The 18,520-nt window shown below is 35.7% G+C and overlaps 1 protein-coding gene and 2 pseudogenes across 1 annotated transcript; 2 read left to right on the top strand and 1 right to left on the bottom strand.

Moving 5' to 3' along the window:
• The first annotated feature begins 3,383 nt into the window (after window positions 1-3,383).
• On the top strand, window positions 3,384-4,349 carry LOC106007660 (olfactory receptor 10T2-like). The gene has a single exon (XM_013064948.2). It carries the CDS (start codon window positions 3,384-3,386, stop codon window positions 4,347-4,349), a length of 966 nt encoding a protein of 321 aa, XP_012920402.2.
• A 1,496-nt stretch (window positions 4,350-5,845) lies between these two features.
• On the top strand, window positions 5,846-9,092 carry LOC147828011 (olfactory receptor 10J4-like; annotated as a pseudogene).
• Window positions 9,093-15,959: 6,867 nt separating this feature from the next.
• LOC147828010 (olfactory receptor 5P76-like) lies at window positions 15,960-16,931 on the bottom strand (annotated as a pseudogene).
• Window positions 16,932-18,520: the final 1,589 nt, after the last annotated feature.

Genomic DNA, 18,520 nt, shown 5'->3' with positions numbered 1-18,520 from the left:
GGGATATCAAAGAGAGCAGAGTCAAGCCCAGAAGCTTATGTATGGGGGTACGGAGATGTATTAATTTAACAAATCTCTCCTAGAATTCTGATATGTTCTGGGTAGAAGACCATTTATACATTGAGTGTGAATTTGTATATCACAGTGAAAGTAGACATAAAAATGATAGTTTCTTTTTTGACTATATAGTCACTGAGTTTTGAGAAATTTTGGCTTTTGTATAAAAATTCTTAAATTCAATTAAGTAAACAATTAGAAAGCACTTATTCTTGCCTTCACCGTTTTTTGGGTGACCTGATTCTGAAAAAGTGTTTAGAGAGCAACCAATCACCTTCAGTATATAGCCAAGTAAAATAAGGGCAGAAAAGTAAACAATGTATTGGAGAGGAGTTAGTAATTGGACTGAAGCATTAACCACAGAACACTTTCTGGAGAATATGGGATTTCAAATATTTCTGCACCCATCGAACTAACTTTAGTCAAAAACCTCCTTCGTGGCTGGGGATTTAGCTCAGTGGTACCACCACCTGCCTCGCAAGCACAAAGTTCTGAGTTAGATCCCCGGAAGAAAACAAAAAACATAAAACAACCTCTTTCATTCAGCTTAGGCTAAATGCTGAGGAATACAAAAGTTTACACAAGTCTTTTCCATGTCTATTGTTGAAGTCAAGTTTAAAAAAAAAAAAAACTCACCACAATAAAATGGTATGTGAATCTAGATGAAATGACTAACACAGCCAGGGAAGTTAGGGAGGCTTCCAAGGAGAAGTGGTGTTTTAATTGTCTTTTAGAGAAAGCTATGTTATTATTAGGAAGAGAAGGAAGAAAAGATATCTCAAGTTTGAAAAAAGTACCACATGCAAAATAAAAAAACCAAAAGAGGACATGCTTATATTTGGGAAATAGTAGGATGGTTCTCACATAAAAATAGTTGGCAACCAACAAGAAATGGGGATGGGAAAACAAGACTTTGAACCCAGTCTAGGGCCCTTGCTCTTGGGAAGACCTTCTAGTCTGTCACCTAGCCAAGTAAACTGTCAACACTTTGTTGTAAATACGCTGTGTATGGACACTTACTACTAGTATCACCTTTGCCAACCAAGTACCTCTCTGAGCCATAGTTTCCTCATTAAAAAACAAAATGATGGGTTGCTATGAGGATATGTGAGCCTCTATAGCTGAAACATGCCATAAAGATTAGAAATTATTAGTGTTGCCTAGCTTGTAAGCAAAGAGGACACAAAAGATGTCTACAATCAAGAGACAACATGGGCTGGGGATTTAGCTCAGTGGTTTCGCCGCCTGCTGCACAAGCACAAGGACCCGAGTTCAATCTCCGGTACCAAAAAAAAGAGACAACATCATCATAGATGCAGCACAAAAACTTGGTAGTAAGTGAAGAATAGGACTTAGATGAGGAAGCACAAAACACAGGAATAAATTCTGTTATGTGGAAGTAGATGGTTGGTTCTGCTCCAGAAATCTTCCATTGAATACTTGGGGGGTATTCTGGCATTGGAGGTGTGGCAGAGAAAGTTTGAGTATTTTTTAAATAAAGACTAGAACTGGGGAGTCATAAAAAGTGGTAGCTGAAGCAATAAGAATGAAAATGTTTTTCTTAGTGGTAAATAGCCAGGGAAACATTTGTGGTAAAGAGTCATTGAAGTGTGGTTGAAAAAATAAGCCATTTGTGTCTTGGGTGAAGTTTGCTTGGGTATATTTGTTGTCCACCTTAGAAGCTTTGTGTTACCTATGCCTTGTGCCTATGATGTTCTCCTTATCATTATGTGCTGTTTGCACTTTGTCATTCTACTCTCCACTTTATTTCACCTTCTCAGAGAGGGCTTCTTTGACTTCACTAACAACAGTAGTTATGCACTCCCACATCCCAGGGATCCTACATATATGGTTCTATACTGTGTTTCCCATGCCTAAATTTGCCTGGAAAATAATTAGGCTTTAGTCAATATATGTTGAATGTTTGACCTCCAGTAGTGACATAACCACTGTATGTAGTGTTTCATGCTTTGTAAAGTCAGAATGCAAAATCTTCACATAGACTAATAAGCTATGTGTGAGGCAGCTGTGGCTAACTGTAGCACATTTTCCAAATTGACCAGCACATTAAAAGTATTGAGTAGGTGTGGGTTACCTTGCCAGACTCCACTTGTATTCTTTTACCCACAATTGCCCTACAAATAGAAGACAGCAATGCTTCAATTAACACTGTAATTGTTTGGACTTTCATCTGCATAAGTTCTTTAAAATGATTACCAGTCAGGGATTTTCTTTTCTAACCTTTCATTTTCCGCACTTGCTTCTTCATATTTTTTTCTTTCATACTTAACAGTGGCCAAAGTTTAAATAAAAATTCTATGGATTTGATTCTACAAATCAGTTTTCTGCTTTCACCTCCTTCATAAGTTGTATATTTAATTCAAGATCAAAATAGAAACATGACTTGCAAAATTCATTTCAAGGTCTTAACTTTATTCTTTTCAGGCCTGTACTACAAAGCAAACTACTTAGATATACCAGCTAGAAAATGTTCTTAGAGGTTCTATTAAAACCTTAAAAGTTGATCAGAAAATCATGACTAAAATTTGCCATTCTGGAAGGACACAATATCTTTGAGATCGTAATAATTCCAGGTTAATTCATTATATCATCTTATGTACTTGGAAAAGAACTTCAATGGGAATTTTTTTAGAATTTAAGAACAATTGATTTTGTATATTTCAAGCTTCAGTTATTACCAAAGATAGGAATCTGAGTTACAACTTGCTAGATTAATTTATCTGGTCTAATATCATTCTTGGAGCTACTGAATTGTGGGAAGTACAGATAAAGACAGTGTTGCATTGGAAGAAATGTGAAATTTCTTTTGGAAATTTTCAGATTTCTCCAGAATTTTTAAATGCTATATTAATTTGAAATGATGTAAGTGATTGAATTATCTTCCTCATTTCATCAAAAGTTTACTAAGCACTCCTTTGGGCCAAGATACAATTAGATTTAAAAAAATTGAAAAATGTGGCATATCAAAATCCAGCAGGTGAGAGTTTTTACTCTTATTTTGTCTCTTCCTTGCAGATACAGAATGGAACAAAAAGAGGTAAAGAGTGCATTTGTGAGTAGAATCCAAAATGATATTAGGGCCATATTGTGTTTATGCACATTCTCATACTAGAATCATTCCTCCTTGTGTCTGTTGCATTTAACTCTCTTTCTGAAGTTCTCTAGGAATTGTCTTACATTTTTTCAGAGATTCAGAATCAAAGTTCAGGGCATATCCATACAAAGCTACTTTTAAAAATTATCTCAGAGTATTGACAAAAGCATCTCTGTGTCATTGGTAGAAGGTGAGTGTGTCCACCAGAAAGATGAACAACCACACCACAGTGAGCACATTCTTTCTGTGGGGGTTTTCCAGTTTCCCAGAACTACAGAATCTACTCTTTGTGATGATTTTATTCTCCTATGTGACCATTCTATTAGCAAATCTGTCCATAATGTTGGCCATCAAGCTCAGTCAAAACCTTCACACCCCCATGTACTTTCTCCTATTCAGCCTGTCCTGTTCTGAAACCTGTACCACTATGGTTATCATTCCCCGCATGTTAGTGGACTTGCTATCAGAGAGAAAGACCATTTCTCTTCCTGAGTGTGCCACACAGATGTTCTTCTTCTTTGGCCTGGCATCCAACAACTGTTTCATCATGGCTGCCATGTCTTATGACCGTTACACTGCCATCCACAATCCACTGCATTATCAGACCCTTATAACAGGAACGATCTGCTTTCAGCTAGTGATGGCCTCCTCAGTGTTGGGGTTCCTGATTTCTTTGTGCATCACCATAATGATATTCAACTTGTCTTTTTGTGACTCCAACAACATACAGCATTTCTTTTGTGACATTTCACCTGTGGTTCACCTTGCATGTGACTACACTTCTTATCATGAAATGGTTATTTCTGTGCTCTCTGCCTTTGTGCTGGTGGGCAGCTTTATTTTAATTATGATTTCCTATGTCTTCATTGTGTCCATAGTTGTGAAGATGCCTTCTGCAAAGGGGAGGTATAAGGCCTTCTCCACCTGCTCCTCCCACCTCACTGTGGTGTGTATACACTATGGATTCGCTTGCTTTGTCTATCTGAGGCCCAAGAGCAGGGACTCCTTCCATGAAGACATGCTGATGGCTGTGACATACACAGTGCTGACCCCTCTGCTTAACCCCATTATTTACAGCCTACGGAACAAAGAGATGCAGATAGCTCTAAGGAAAGTACTAGACAGTATAATTAAATTTTTCTCTCATCTGACAAATAAAACATTCCTGAACATTTAAAAAATACTTAGCATTAATGGAAACTGGAAAAAGTGAATTATTTCCAATAAAAATCATCACTTTCTGTACAAAATGGTTAGTGTTGTCTAAGTGCCAGATATGCCTTGGTTTCACCATTTTTCTCCTCCAAGTAGGATGCAGCTTTTAAAAGTTATAATATTGTGTACATGCACATATACACATATACAATATTGTCTATATACACATATACACATATATATAAATGTATTAAAATGTTTTTGGAACACTGTATTTTTATGACAATTACTGCTTTGGAGAGAAAGAGAAAATTATTATACTAAAGAGGATGGTAAGAAAGAAAGAGAAAAAAAATCATGCAAAAATAGGAAGTAGGGAATAAGGGATAATTGGAAGAGAAGTATGGAATAAGAAAGAAAAGAATGGAGAGGGAAAGGAGGTCTAGGAATGGGGAAAAAATAAGAACCAAGATGCATTATGTAAAGGTACAATTCCCAATGAGAAATGTAATTGTGTTGTATACCTACAATGTACCAATAAAAGAATTTAATTTAAAAAAAAAAAAGAAGGGAGGGGAAGGAGCAAAGTAAGAGAGAATGAGAAAGAATTGATTACTGCAATTAATAGAAAGAGGAGAAAATACAAACACAATAAATCAGAATTAAGAATAAAGATATAATGCCAATAGAGAAAATTAAATCAATTTAAGGGGCTATTCAACTGTTCAAAACAATTTGGAAATTTAAGTGGTATCATGGTTTGGGTCTGGATGTCCCCCAAAGCCACACATATATACATATTAGAGAGACACATATATGTGTATATATGTAAATATGTTTAGAACGGTTCTGTAATTTCCATAGTTTCATAAATAATTTAATGTTGATTTCAGTAGAAACCATTCTCTATTAGATTATTCATTTGTTTCCCTTTTTTTTTCCTTGGTTCCTAGTATAACCATTTGATTTCATGATTACATGATAATAACTTGTAAAATCAACAAGCATTCCTTTGATGGAAAGAAGTAAGAAAGTTACTCTCAGATAGATGCATAGATAATAGATATAGATATTGATATAGATATAATTATCAAACCTGGAAAACTAACTTGAAAATCATGAAACTCATGAACCTCTAATATATGTAAATTTTAAACTTTTCCTATCATTTGCAATTGAATAATACATGTCCTTTCCAGATAATTAAACAAATAACTCTTCCCAATACTATAAAATCTGAATCAAAGTTTCATTATGATTTTTGTTGAGAAAAGTTAAGTATAATTTTCTACACTTTGTAGTTTTCCAAAGACTCGGTGTTACAAAGGTATCATATTTCTAACATGGAATTTTGCCTCATAGGCAGGGATTAGTCGTAGCTGCCAGATTAGTCATTCAGTTCGGGGTAGTGGAGAATGAAGTTCCAGGTTGGCTGTGGATTTGATTGATCCTTGGGATGTACATTGGTTAAAAGCCTCCTTACTTTGCTTATGATAAGGGGTCAAAACTGTCTGCAACATGGCTGAAATCAAGAAACAGCCTAAAATTTCTACAGGTCACTCTGCTGTCTCAAAGAAAGTTGCCAAACTACAATTATCTGAAAGAATATTTTCTGTCTGAAAAGGTGTTTGCTAAAACTGTGAAGTGGAATATTCAGGGAAATAAATCAATTATGTCCCTTTCAGCCTACAGAACTGGAATAGCCCAAGGAGAGTGAATGTATGACAAGATTCTAGGTTGAAAACATTTCCTTCCAACTTCGTTCCTCAACATTTGACAGAATGTAATGGGAATAATGTCATGCAGACATATTCCCAATCACTATTTACTTGGAGTATATGAAAAAATTATCAACAATAGAAATGGAAATAAGATGGACCATAATCACATTGAGAGGTTCAATATCTAGATATGACAATTTTCTTCTAAATGTAGATTTTCTCCTCCTGGAAAGGTCTGTCAAAATTTGAAACAAACATGAGCAAGGATATAAAACTCTTGAGAAGTTTCTTTATGATTCCATTATATTCCTAGTAGAGATCTAGTTATATTAATGTGTGATATGATGCCATAGAAAATGAAACATCATCTACACCAGTGAATAAATTTCTTTCCTCTGTTGCAAGACCACTCTTAAAATTTGTAGCATTTTTGTTTCTGTTTCTGTTTTTCTTTTTGTCTTTCTTTTGTTCTTGATGGAGTGGGAAACTTTATCATTTAAATAAGTAGTATTCAATAATATGTATAAAACTCATATTACATATGTACTGAGAGAGGCAGACAATACTCTTTACTATATAACCAAATTAAGTAAATGCTAAATAAACTATATATTTTGGAAGAATGAGTGCACCTAAGAAAAAGCCATATAAGCTTCCTGAGGAAGACAGAGCCACATCACTTTATTGAATTGTCCTGACCTACTTATACTTACCAGATTGGTGGGAGATGGGGTGTACTAAATGCTAACATAGTCCTCTGTCCTGACTACTATGGAATTGGATGCACTAAAATATCATCATAAACCAACCAGATGTAAACACAGGTGAATTTATGAATGAAATCAGAAAGATTAAAAAGGTATTCCTAGTGAGAATTCTGTCAAACACATCAAATGGACCAGCACATTTTAGAGGTTGAATAAATACTGGTTACCTAATTTTCCTCTTCATATGCTCTCAGAAATTCAGTACATAATACATAAGCTAGTCAATTAATAGTATTTATTTTTTATCTTTAAACTTGAAGCTTTATATATTCTTCTGAATACTTTCCAGTACATCTTTCTTTCTCCAAGTCCTTTTCCACAAGTATGTCTTGGTACTGTTTTCTTTTCCTTCTTTGAAAACTGCTTTAAATCAAACTTTACTATACGGAAATTAGTCATCGCTTTCAGGTTGTCATCTCACACAGTGTGAATATTCTAAGAACCAATGGAAATACAAATGTAACTGCATATAATGAAATCAAGTTATCCCAGCTATACTGCAAAGCAGCCATTTCCACCAGAACATCAGTGAGAAAACATTTTAGAATTTCCTGAAAGCTGAAGAATTCACCACCACATGATACAACCATGCCATCCAGGAGTGGGATAATCTGTCCACAGTGCTCTTGACTTCATGCCACACCTGCATGGGAGACAGTTATTGAAGATCGTCCAGGCTTCTCTGATGGTTGTTAATTAGAATCCAGTAAAAATGAACACGGCAAATTCACTTATCAGATCTACTCGGGGTTAGCCACATAGACACTGCATTCAAGATGACATGAAAGAGTATTTGGAAATCATGCAGAAGAATTTTCCTTAACTCCCATTCAACTGTTATGGAATCAGAAGACATTCTGTCTACATCTGCTTTTTAAAAATTTGTAAAATTAGTCCACATTGTAGAGCATTTCTGTATAACAGCTGTAAGTCACATAAACATTTTACAGGTGTTTCTCATGATATTCCTGGGGTGAGAACGTAAGCACATTTTTGGTATCTTCGTCTCTGATGCAGATTTTGACTGTAGAAGACATAAAGGGGTCCCAAATTAGTGAGCTTCCATAGGATAGGTGAACCCAATATATCATTTGTAAGTTCACATAATACAAATTTTTTCTCATTACTCTTGGTCTTGACATTGAATTCAGCCAAATTCCCTTAATTCCCTTTATTTAGGCTCTATTATTAAGACTTGTGTAGCCCTTGCCCAGGGGCTGATGTAGACACACTTCATAATCCATCAGATTCTTGACCTCAAACACATATATAACTGAGGGTAGGGTGGATAAAATACTGCCACAAAAGAATAAACAATCACATCACAGTGAACACAGTCATTCTGTGGGGGTATGCCTGTGTCCCAGAAGTGCAGACTCCTCTCTTTGTGGTGATTTTCTCTTCCCATGTGATGATCCTATTCTCAATCGTGTCCATAGTGATGGCCATCAAGCTCAATCACAACCTTCACACCCGCATGTACTTTTTCCTCTTTGGCCTCTCCTTTTCAGAAACCTGTACCACTGTGGTAATCATCCCTCAAATGTTAGCAGACTTGCTATCAGATAGCAGATCATTTCTCTTCCTGAGTGTGCCATGCAGATGTTTTTCTTCTTTGGTTTATAAATCAATAACTGCTTCATCTTGGCTGCCATATCCTATGACTGGTACACCGCTATCCACAACCCACTGAGTTATCCCATGCTGATGACACTGAAGGTCTGCTTTCAGCTCATGATGGCCTCTGCTGTGGTTGGATTCCTGGTTTCTCTCTGCATTGTCATCATAGTGTTCAACTTGTCTTTTTGGGACTCCAATACCATTCGGCACTTTTTTTGTGATATTGCACCTGTAGCCTCTCTGGCTTGTAACTATGCTTTTTTTCAGAAAATGGTTCTGCTTGCATTCACTGCCTTTGTGTTAGTGGGTAGCTTTATCTTAATTATGATTTCCTATGTCTTCATTGTGTCCTTAGTTGTGAAGATGCCTTCTGCCAAAGGGAGAAGAAAGGCCTTCTCAACTTGCTCCTCTCACTTTACTGTGGTCTCCGTGCACTATGGATTTGCTTGCTTTGTCTATTTAAGGCCCAAGAACAGTGACACTGACTCATTCAGTGAAGATACACTGATGGCTGTGACCTACACAGTGCTGACTCCTCTGCTTAACCCCATTGTTCATAGTCTCCAGAACAAAGAAATGCAGGTGGCCCCGAGGAAAGTCCTAGGCAGTATAATGCTGATAAAAGAGCTCAGAATATTTAATGTGCGAAAAGAGTAGACTACTTCCAATAAAAGTCATTACTTAGTATTAAAGGCAATTAAAGTGTTGTTTAATTGCCTGATGTGTCCTAGGCTTCCTATTTGCCTAGGACAAAACAAGATGGAATTTTAACATGTTATTACACAATGGTATGTATGTAAGCATGTATGAAGGAACACAGACATATGAATGTAGTGAACAAATCAAAACATGTATTAGAATGTCATATTTTATAACATTTATTCCCTTTGTTAAAGGAAGAAATTCATAATAAAGAGAGAGTGAAAGTATTGGTTAGAGTGAAAGGGAGAGGGAAGTGAAGAAAAGAGAGAGAGCAGGAATACAGAGTGGAAGATCAGCATAACCAAGAAAAAAATTTAGAGTTGAAATGAGGGAATAAGTGCAATACAGAAAAAATCAAAGAAGTTTAAGAAAAGAATTTTTTCCAACTCCATTCAAACAAATATGGAAACAAGATTGGAATTGATTTATTTCTAGAAAAAAGTGAACTATCAAAATGACCCCAAAAGAAATAGACATTTTAACAATCCAGACTCTAAGGAAATTATCTTTAAAATCTGAAAACAAACTATTTTTTCAGTTACAAAATAAAGAATTAGAGAACATGGTTTGTATTTTGTTTTGTTTTTGTTTTTTTGGTGTTAGGGATTGAACTCAGGTCCTTGCGCTTGTGAGGCAGGCAGCAGAACCACTGAGCTAAATCCCCAGCACATGAAGTCATTTTTTTTTTTTTTTGGTACTGGGGATCAAACTTGGAACCTTGCACTTGCTAGGCAGGCATTGGAACCACTGAGATAAATCCCCGGCCCTAGACTACATGGTTTTATAATTTGCTTCAATTAATACGTTTAGTTTCAGTTTTACTTTTCAAAATATAACTATAATGCTACTTAAACTGAGTTACTACCTGGATAATTATAAATATTAAACTCACAAAGACAGAAGGTGCTGTATGTCACTCCAATCTGAAGACATAGTAGTGAGGTTTTCAAGTGGGTTTTAGAAGAAACAAGATCCTATGAGGAGGTCTAAATATTTCCAGGATCCATCCTTTAATGGTTCTCCAGATACTGAGCAATGCTACCAATTCTGAGGCAGACACAATGGACTGAGTTGGGAAAATGAACAAAAGTTCTGTGGCAAAGTTTTAATAAGTGAAGAAAAGAAAATGACTAGGACTCTGAGGCAAAGGTCTACTGTTGCCTATCTGAGTAATACTGGTATCAATGGAGGAATGTTTTATTCCTGAAGATGATGAATAAGTGTAGCAAAGAGCTGAGGGCATGTCAATATTATGTGTCAGTTCTGGTGGAACAGTAGAGTGGGCAACTTCTCTTAAAAAGAGCTGAGAAGCTGACACGCTTCTTTCAGAAAACCAGGTTAATTAAGATAAAGAGACAGAGAATGCACTCTGTGGAAAGTTGATGAGTGGAGAAGAGAGACGATGCTAGAATTAAAGTACAACATCTTAGGGGGAAAAGGCAGCAAAGAAGTTAGAATCCAAAGTGATGCAGCATCATGCTGCTCTGGAGTGAAGGAGGAGAGCAGATGCCCTGAGGGCCTGAAAGTGGAGTTTATTGCTGGTGGTAGAGCCTTTGGGGCCTCCAGGTCCCATTTTTTGTCCAATACTGAATTGGAACATAGCTACATGTTCTCTGACTACACATTTTGCACACGTTCAAATGCCTCCTGCTAAGTGTTAAAGTCTTCATTTCCCTATATGACATTTTCAACTATTTCACTTGATTATTTTAATGCTTAATTTTGAAGTCCAAGGTTTTTTTATTTGCAGCAAGATCTAGTTCTTTATAGTCTAAGCAGAGCCATGGGGGAAATGAGTCTCTTGGTAGTACTGTGGTTTTTGCATTTATTTTATATATAAAAGTATTTCATACAGATTTGGAAAGTAAACATGTTATGTAATTAAAAATAAATGAAAGTTCAATTTATTATACCATTATTGTTCAAATTTTCAGTAAGCTTTGAAAGCTTTTTTAAAAAAATTATTTGAAAAGATTAAATAGTGCCAGGATCTAAATATAGCCAATCATTCTTTGCAATTTACACTCTTAAACTTCAGAATATTAGAAATATCATTCTATTCTCTGCCATCTCCAAAATATTCATGTGCAAGATTTACCTTGAAGGTACTTCTTAGAAGTTGTCAAATTTATTTCAAAACAGATTTTTGTAATATGCTTTCTATATCCTTTTAAATTCTGTAAAATCTGTGGTAATGTCTCCTAGATCTTGATATTGTAATTTAAAAAATGTATAATTGATACTGTGTAACAGGAAGAAAAGGTCTAAAGGAGCAGGGGAAGTGGGAGGGGTAGGGGAAAGGAAAAAAGGGAAAAGAAAAAATATGAGAAAAGGAAAAAAATGGAAACAAAGTCTTTGCAAATAGGGAAGAGTGGAGGGGGTGAAGGGAGTGCAAGGGAAGGGGAAAAAATAAGAACCAAGATACTCATGTAATGGCACAAGACCCCAGTGATGAATGTAACTGTATTTTATATCTAAAATGTACCAGTAAACTTAATGGGAAAAAAAAGGTTTACCTTGAAGAAAACTGTGCATTTTATTTCTAGCAATTTCAAGAGAACAGGTGGTCTACAAGGCAAGGGAATGAGTGATTGGGACACAACTGGAACTCAGCAGACTTTGGAGATGGAAGAAGACTTTCACAAAGTAACTAAAATTGACAAGTTCTCTTGGTTTTTTAGGGAGAGATAATATATATGCAAGTATTAGAGTCCATCAATAACCACTGTCATATATTTTCATGCCCAAAAGCAGATTTAGTATTTTTCCATGAATGATATAGTGGTCACGATTCATACCTTCACTGACATTGATGCTGACTTCCTTCAGCCCTGTCCTATCTGTACAGTTTCCTAAATGTTTCCTTTCATGGAAGAGAGTGTGTTTTCATGTCCACGTCCTCACTGCACTCTGATGTCAAGGGGTGGTAATGTAGGAAAGCAGGACAGGCTCCAGTGAAGTGGAAGGAAACGAGAAAAGATGGGTAGAGGCAAGGAGGAAGTGAAGAAGGAGAGAGGAAATAAGGAAAGGAGCCAAAGAAGGAAAGAAGATAAATGTGAAAAAGAAGAAGCATGAGCAAAACTCATGTTTTCTTCTGAGTTTTACAGTTACAAATTTCCCCCATTTTGAGTTAATTTTTGTATATGGTGAGCAATAAGAGTACAACTTCATTCTTTAGCATGTGGATATCCAATTGACCCAGCATATTTTTTCTAGCACCATTTAATAAATGTCAGGACCCTAGACATGGATTAAATTACTGACCCTCAGTTCTCTCTCATTGGTTTCCATATCTATTCATGGGCAAGACATACTCAAACTATTCCTTGAAGTAAGTTTTGAAATTGAGCATTATAAATCCTCAAATTTTAGCTTCTCTTGCAGCTCCAAGATATTTTGAATATTCTGGATTTCTTGCAATTCTATATGAATTTCAGATCAACCAATCAGTTTCTATATGGCAAACAGCTGGAACACTGAGAGGCATTGTGTTGACTATTGATCAGTTTCAGATATGTTGTCATTTTAAGTCTTCAGATCCATTCTCTAGTTACTTTTCCATTTATTTAGCTATTCTTTCATTTTGTTAAAGATGCTTTATCATTTTTAGCATTTTAACTGTATATATTTTGTGATACTTATATTAAATTTTTCCTAGGTATTTTATTTTATATTCTTTTGGTGTTGTTGCTGTTTTTGGTACTGGGGTTGGAAGTAGGGAATTTGCACTTGCGAGGCAGATGGCGGAAACACTGAGCTAAATCCCTGACACTTATTTTATATTCTATAATATATCTTTGCTTAATTTCATTTTTACATTTTTCATTGCTAGTATATTTTTTCAAAGAAAAATTTTTATTGTATTATATTAAATTATATTTTTATTATATTATGCTATATTAAACTCATATCTCACAAATTGTTTTCCTAATTTCTTTCTTAATAGTTTTATTACTGGTATATAGAATATTTATTGATTTTTATATGTTGACATTCTATCTTACCATTTCACCATATCTAAAAGTCTTCTAATGAAGTGTTTAAGATCTTCTAAGTGGGCCGGGGATTTAGCTCAGTGGTGCAGATGCCTGCCTCAAAGCACAAGGTCCTGATTTTGATCCCTGCTACCAAAAAAAAATGATCTTCTAAGTGGATAAAATAATATGAAAATAATAATAGTTTGACTTCTTCTTTCTCTCTTAGTATTTACTTTATGTCTTTTTTTTATTATTGGTCTGGATAAAATTTCAAGTAATATATTATACAGAAGTCATGAGAGTGAGCAGTCTTGTGTCATTCCTGATTTTAGAGGAAACACTTTCAGTTTTTCCCCATTAGGAAAGATGTTGATATTTTGACTGAAATTGCACTATATTTATATATGATTTTTCATGAAAAAGGATGAAGTTATTTTAATAGCTCATCGTTCCATCCCTCCACAGACAGTGTATGGCTAAAAGGAAGTAAAACTTTTTAAAAAGTATTTGTGACCTTGATCTTTTGCTTACCCTGTGTGTGTCTGTTTTACATATCCTTCTCTGAAAGTAAGAATTCAAAGCCAGCAGACTCAATAGTCAAACAAGAGCAAAATTTTCATTCAACCATCCATTATTTATTAAATTGCTTCACTCATTCATATGAAATAGGTATTGAAACTTACTATGCTCCAGAATTATAAAAATTAGATAGTAGGAAAATATGAAGTTATTTAGCTGTCTATAGGAAGCTTCCAGAATTGTGCAAATAAACCCTAGATATGTAACTACCAAAGTACTGCATATTTTGAAGAAAATACAGTTCTACAAGAGGGTTATGGTGTCCTTAGTTTTGTCTGGAGCTTCAAGAAGGCTTCCTAGAAGTAGTCATAGGACACATAGGTCTGTGCCTATAGCATAAATGGGGTTGCCTAGAGGAAGGGAGAAGTGTATTGAAGATCGAGGTAGCCACATGTGAGAGGGTCTTGAGGCAACAAAGAATGTGGATATAGATAAGGATAGTTTTTAAATCAAATTATTTATTCCCACAGTGTGTATGCTCAGAGATCAAGAAAAAAAATTATTAGAAGTATAAAGAAAACAAAGGCCACATTCAGAGCCTTCTAAGACATGTTAAAAATTATTACATTTATTCTAAGATGTTTGGAAGATTTAAGGAAGGAAGTATCTTTTTAGATTTCTGGCCAGGGTTGTCATACAGAGAACGAACTGGAAGAGAAATAGGAAGAAGAAGAAATTTGATTATAGATTGTGTTTGTCTATGTTATCTAAGGAAATTGAATCAATAGAATATGTGTTTATGTAGAAAATATGCACACATATTCAATACCTATGTCTCTCTAAAGACGTACACACCCCTATCTATCTATCTATCTATCTATCTATCTATCACCAATCCAAAAGAAATAGGGTGAATTTCAAGGATTTGTCTTACACAATAATTGTGGGAGACAAGTCCAAAATCCACAGGGCACATGAACAGATGGAAAATACTGGCAAGGGTTGATGTTGCAGTCTGGAGTCTGAAGCTAGTCTGGAAGCAGAATTCATTCCTCTTCAAGGGACCTGAAACTTGTAAGACCTTCAGTTGATTGGTTAAGGACTATCTACATTATGGAAGAAAATTGGTTTCATTCAGTGTCCATTAATTTGAAAGGTGATCAATCTTTTAAAACTCCCTTCAAAGCAGCATCTAAATTGAGGCTGAATCAAACACTTTGGTGTTAATCCCTAGTCAGGTTGATATGTAAAATTAAACAACACAGGGGTAATATTGTGAACTAAATGTAAGAAAGAATTGCTTGAAGTAGAAGTGCTAACAATGAAGGTTGGAGAAGTAGCACATAAATATTGGATTCAGAAAACACGAGACTGTGTGATTGTTGGTAGGAGTGTAGAGGGAGAAAAGAAAGAAATTACTCGGGATTTGAATCAATATAATGAATGATGGTGCCACTTTCTGGAGAGAAATAATTTAAAGAATGAAGAGAGAGAGGAGAGAGAAAAAATGATGTAGGTGTCAGCAAATAAAGACAACTTAAGATACTCAGGGGTGAAGCAGTCTAACTTCTCTGAGCTTGCTTAGCATGATGTCAGTCTGAATGCAAGTCAGTCAGTCCAGGAATTTATCCCATTCATTCCCTGAGTAGTTGAGGAACCCTGCTCATTCCCAGAAAGGAAGTCACCATTTTAGACCCGACAGGAAACTGCAGCCCAGCAAGCGGCCCGTCATCCTACTCTTTCTGGAGGCCTCAAGAGTGGAATCAGAGGTCAAGAAAACAGACCTCAATTTTATGGGTGCACAAATCCATACAACAGGTACCTCAAGAAATCTATCTCCATTAATTTCACTGCCTGTTCTACTCTGTCATTTATTCTCAGAACATACTCATTGAATGACTTTAATAATCTTCACATTTTCAGACAAGCTGCTATTGCAAGTGGACAAGTATAGTAACCTCAACTTCCAGTACATAACTAGTGTGTTTTGTTTGGTTTGGTTTGGTTTGGTACCTGGGATTGAATTTGGAACCTTGCGCTTCTAAGGCAGGCACCAGACCACCGAGCTAAATCCCTGGCCTGATAATTAGTTTTGAAAAACTCTGAATATAACTTCAATTTCAGATTATTTATGTGAAGCAATTTTTTGTTAATTATAAATTATTAAATTTATTGTAAGCCTTTCATTTACAATTTTTTTCTAAAAATCTACCTTCTACAATTACTAAAATGATCCACACTGGCTAATCATAATAAACATGTATATTTCAACCACAGACACTCAGTCTTCTTTTTATTGTTCTATGTATGGGATATTATTACTATATCAAGCCCTACAAAATAACAGATGTCACGAAGAAAATATTTTCCTACCAAGCTCTCTCTTCAAAGCCTCTTTAATCTCCTTGTTCCTGAGACTATAGATGAGGGGGTTCAGCATGGGGATCACCACCATGTAGAACACAGACACCACCTTGTTCTGGTCAGTGGAGTAGCTGGACTTGGGCATCACATAAATGAAGGTAATGGTCCCATAGAACAGAGTGACTGCAGTGAGGTGGGAGGTGCAGGTGGAGAAGGCTTTGTGGCGCCCCTCAGTGGAGCGCATCTTCAGGATGGTGATGAGGATGTAGATGTAGGAAATGATTGTGACAAACAGTGTGACCACGATGATGGAGCCAGCTGAAAATGAGAGAGCAACTGCAGGGACACTGACATCAGAAGAGGAGAGCTCAAGTAAAGGAGCAAAATCACAGAAAAAGTGATTGACAGCATTTGATCGACAGAAGAGTAAAGAATAGAAGCAAAAAGTAAAGGAAGAAGCATTAATAAAACCACCTATGTAAGTCACTACAAGTAACTGGACACAGAGTTGTGTGGACATTTTGGTTGAGTAAAGCAGTGGTTTGCAGATAGCCACAAAGCGATCATATGCCATGGCAGCCAGAAGGAAGCACTCAGATGTCCCAAAGAACACAGCTGAGCCAAGCTGGATGCCACATCCAAGGTGGGAGATTGTGTTTGTCTCCACCAGGAAGTTTACAAGCATATTAGGTGTGACAGATGATGAATAGCCTATGTCAGAAAAAGCCAAATGGCTCAGAAAAAGGTACATGGGATGGTGGAGCTGAGAGGAGACTCTGATGAGAATGATTGTGCTGAGATTACCAGATATGGTCACCAGGTAGATGCACAGGATGATCATGAAGAGGATGACTTGAAGGACGGGATCATCTGTCAAGCCCAATAAAATGAACTCTGTCACTGCAGTGCAGTTCCCATCCATCAGTGAATCCATGAGACAGTGTAGCTGCTGTCAAAACAAACTTGTGGTGCAAACATAACACGAAAAACTTTGCAAGTATGATGACTTCATTTTCATTAAAATATACAGGGAGGTTATTATATAGAAGTGTATCACTCATGTAAAATTTGTACCAAGGGTTGTATTTTATGTTCTACTTCCCAAAATCCATACATTTGTGTATAATGAGCACTACTTCTATATTTTAAAATTTTTGGTTTTAGTAGAATCATCATGCATAACTTTTTTCCATATCAAATTCAGGATGTTTTTACATTGATATACATCCCCAGTCCTTTTTTTAAAATTTTTGAGACAAGGTCTTTCTAAGTTGCTAAACAGCTGAGATGGGGACTGAACTTGTGATCCTGAGTCTCTGCCTCCCTCGGTGCTGGGATTACAGGTGTACACGACCACTCCCAGCTCACAGTGTGGATCTTTATATTAAGTGTACCAAAGTGCTTTTAATGCTGAAGATTTTTAAATGTGAGACATGAGCATAACAAGAAAGAACTGTAACAATAGCAGAATGAATTAAAAGTTATAGCCATAGTATTGTACGATTGAGAATTGAATAGCCACTCACATAACAGTTAATAGTTATTGAGTAGTTACTAAACTGTGAGCACAGAATTAAACATTCTATACGTACACTTTCACTTTATTTTTTAATAAATAGGATTAAGTTCTTTATTATTCCTAATTAATTGATGAGGAAACAGTTTGAAAATGGTAGGTAACTGTCCTAAGATTCATAGGAAGCAATGAATATGTACCTAGTCTGGATTAATTCAGTTCATTCCTTTAGTTACTATTCTCTAAATTAAGTTCAATAATGATGATAGTGAAGTTAAATACACTTATGAATGGGAAGACAACAGGTATAAGCTTTCAGTTTCCTCACAAGTACCTATAAAACCAGTGCCTAGGTTTACATGGTTTACAGTATTGCCGTTAAACACCACTTTTTTTAAAAGGAGAAATACAAGTTTCCTGTTAGAAAAAGGATAAACCAGAAATAAATTTAAAAGTAAGGTTAGGAATAAAGTTCTTTGTTGTAAATTTATTCAATATTTTAATGTTCTGGTTTAAAATATTGCTTTACGAAGTACTTTGAAATATTGATTCAAATATGATATGAGTATTCCTAACAAAATTAAAGTATGTTTATTCAAACACATCAAGTCATTTCTTAAAGTAAAAATGTTTTCTTATGGAATAAGATAATATTGCTTTCAACATATCACACAGTTGCATAAAGTTTCAGGCTGAAACGTTAATCCATTTACCAAGATTCCCCTAGCTAGGGACAAGGTTCACTTTCATCTCCCAAGACTTTTGGTTTTACATATATCTTTTATTCAAAATTTCTAGTGCCTCTGACACTAGAGCATTTGGATCAATAATCTCAGCTGGTCTTTTGTGTGCGTGTATGTGTGTGTGTGTGTTACCAGGGATCGAACTCGAGTACTTGCACTTGCAAGGCAGGCGGCAGAAACACTGAGCTAAATTCCTGGCTACTCACCTGGTCTTTTTCACATGATATTTATTGATAGCAAGTCCTCAAAGCTAATGAGTTTATT

Source organism: Heterocephalus glaber, unplaced genomic scaffold (genome assembly GCF_053883595.1).
Source record: "Heterocephalus glaber isolate CG9 unplaced genomic scaffold, H.glaber_assembly_v1.0 deba00001428, whole genome shotgun sequence".
NCBI classification, from domain to species: Eukaryota; Metazoa; Chordata; class Mammalia; order Rodentia; family Bathyergidae; genus Heterocephalus; species Heterocephalus glaber.
Note: the sequence above shows the minus strand (reverse complement) of the source record. Positions and strands in the feature narration are given on the sequence as shown.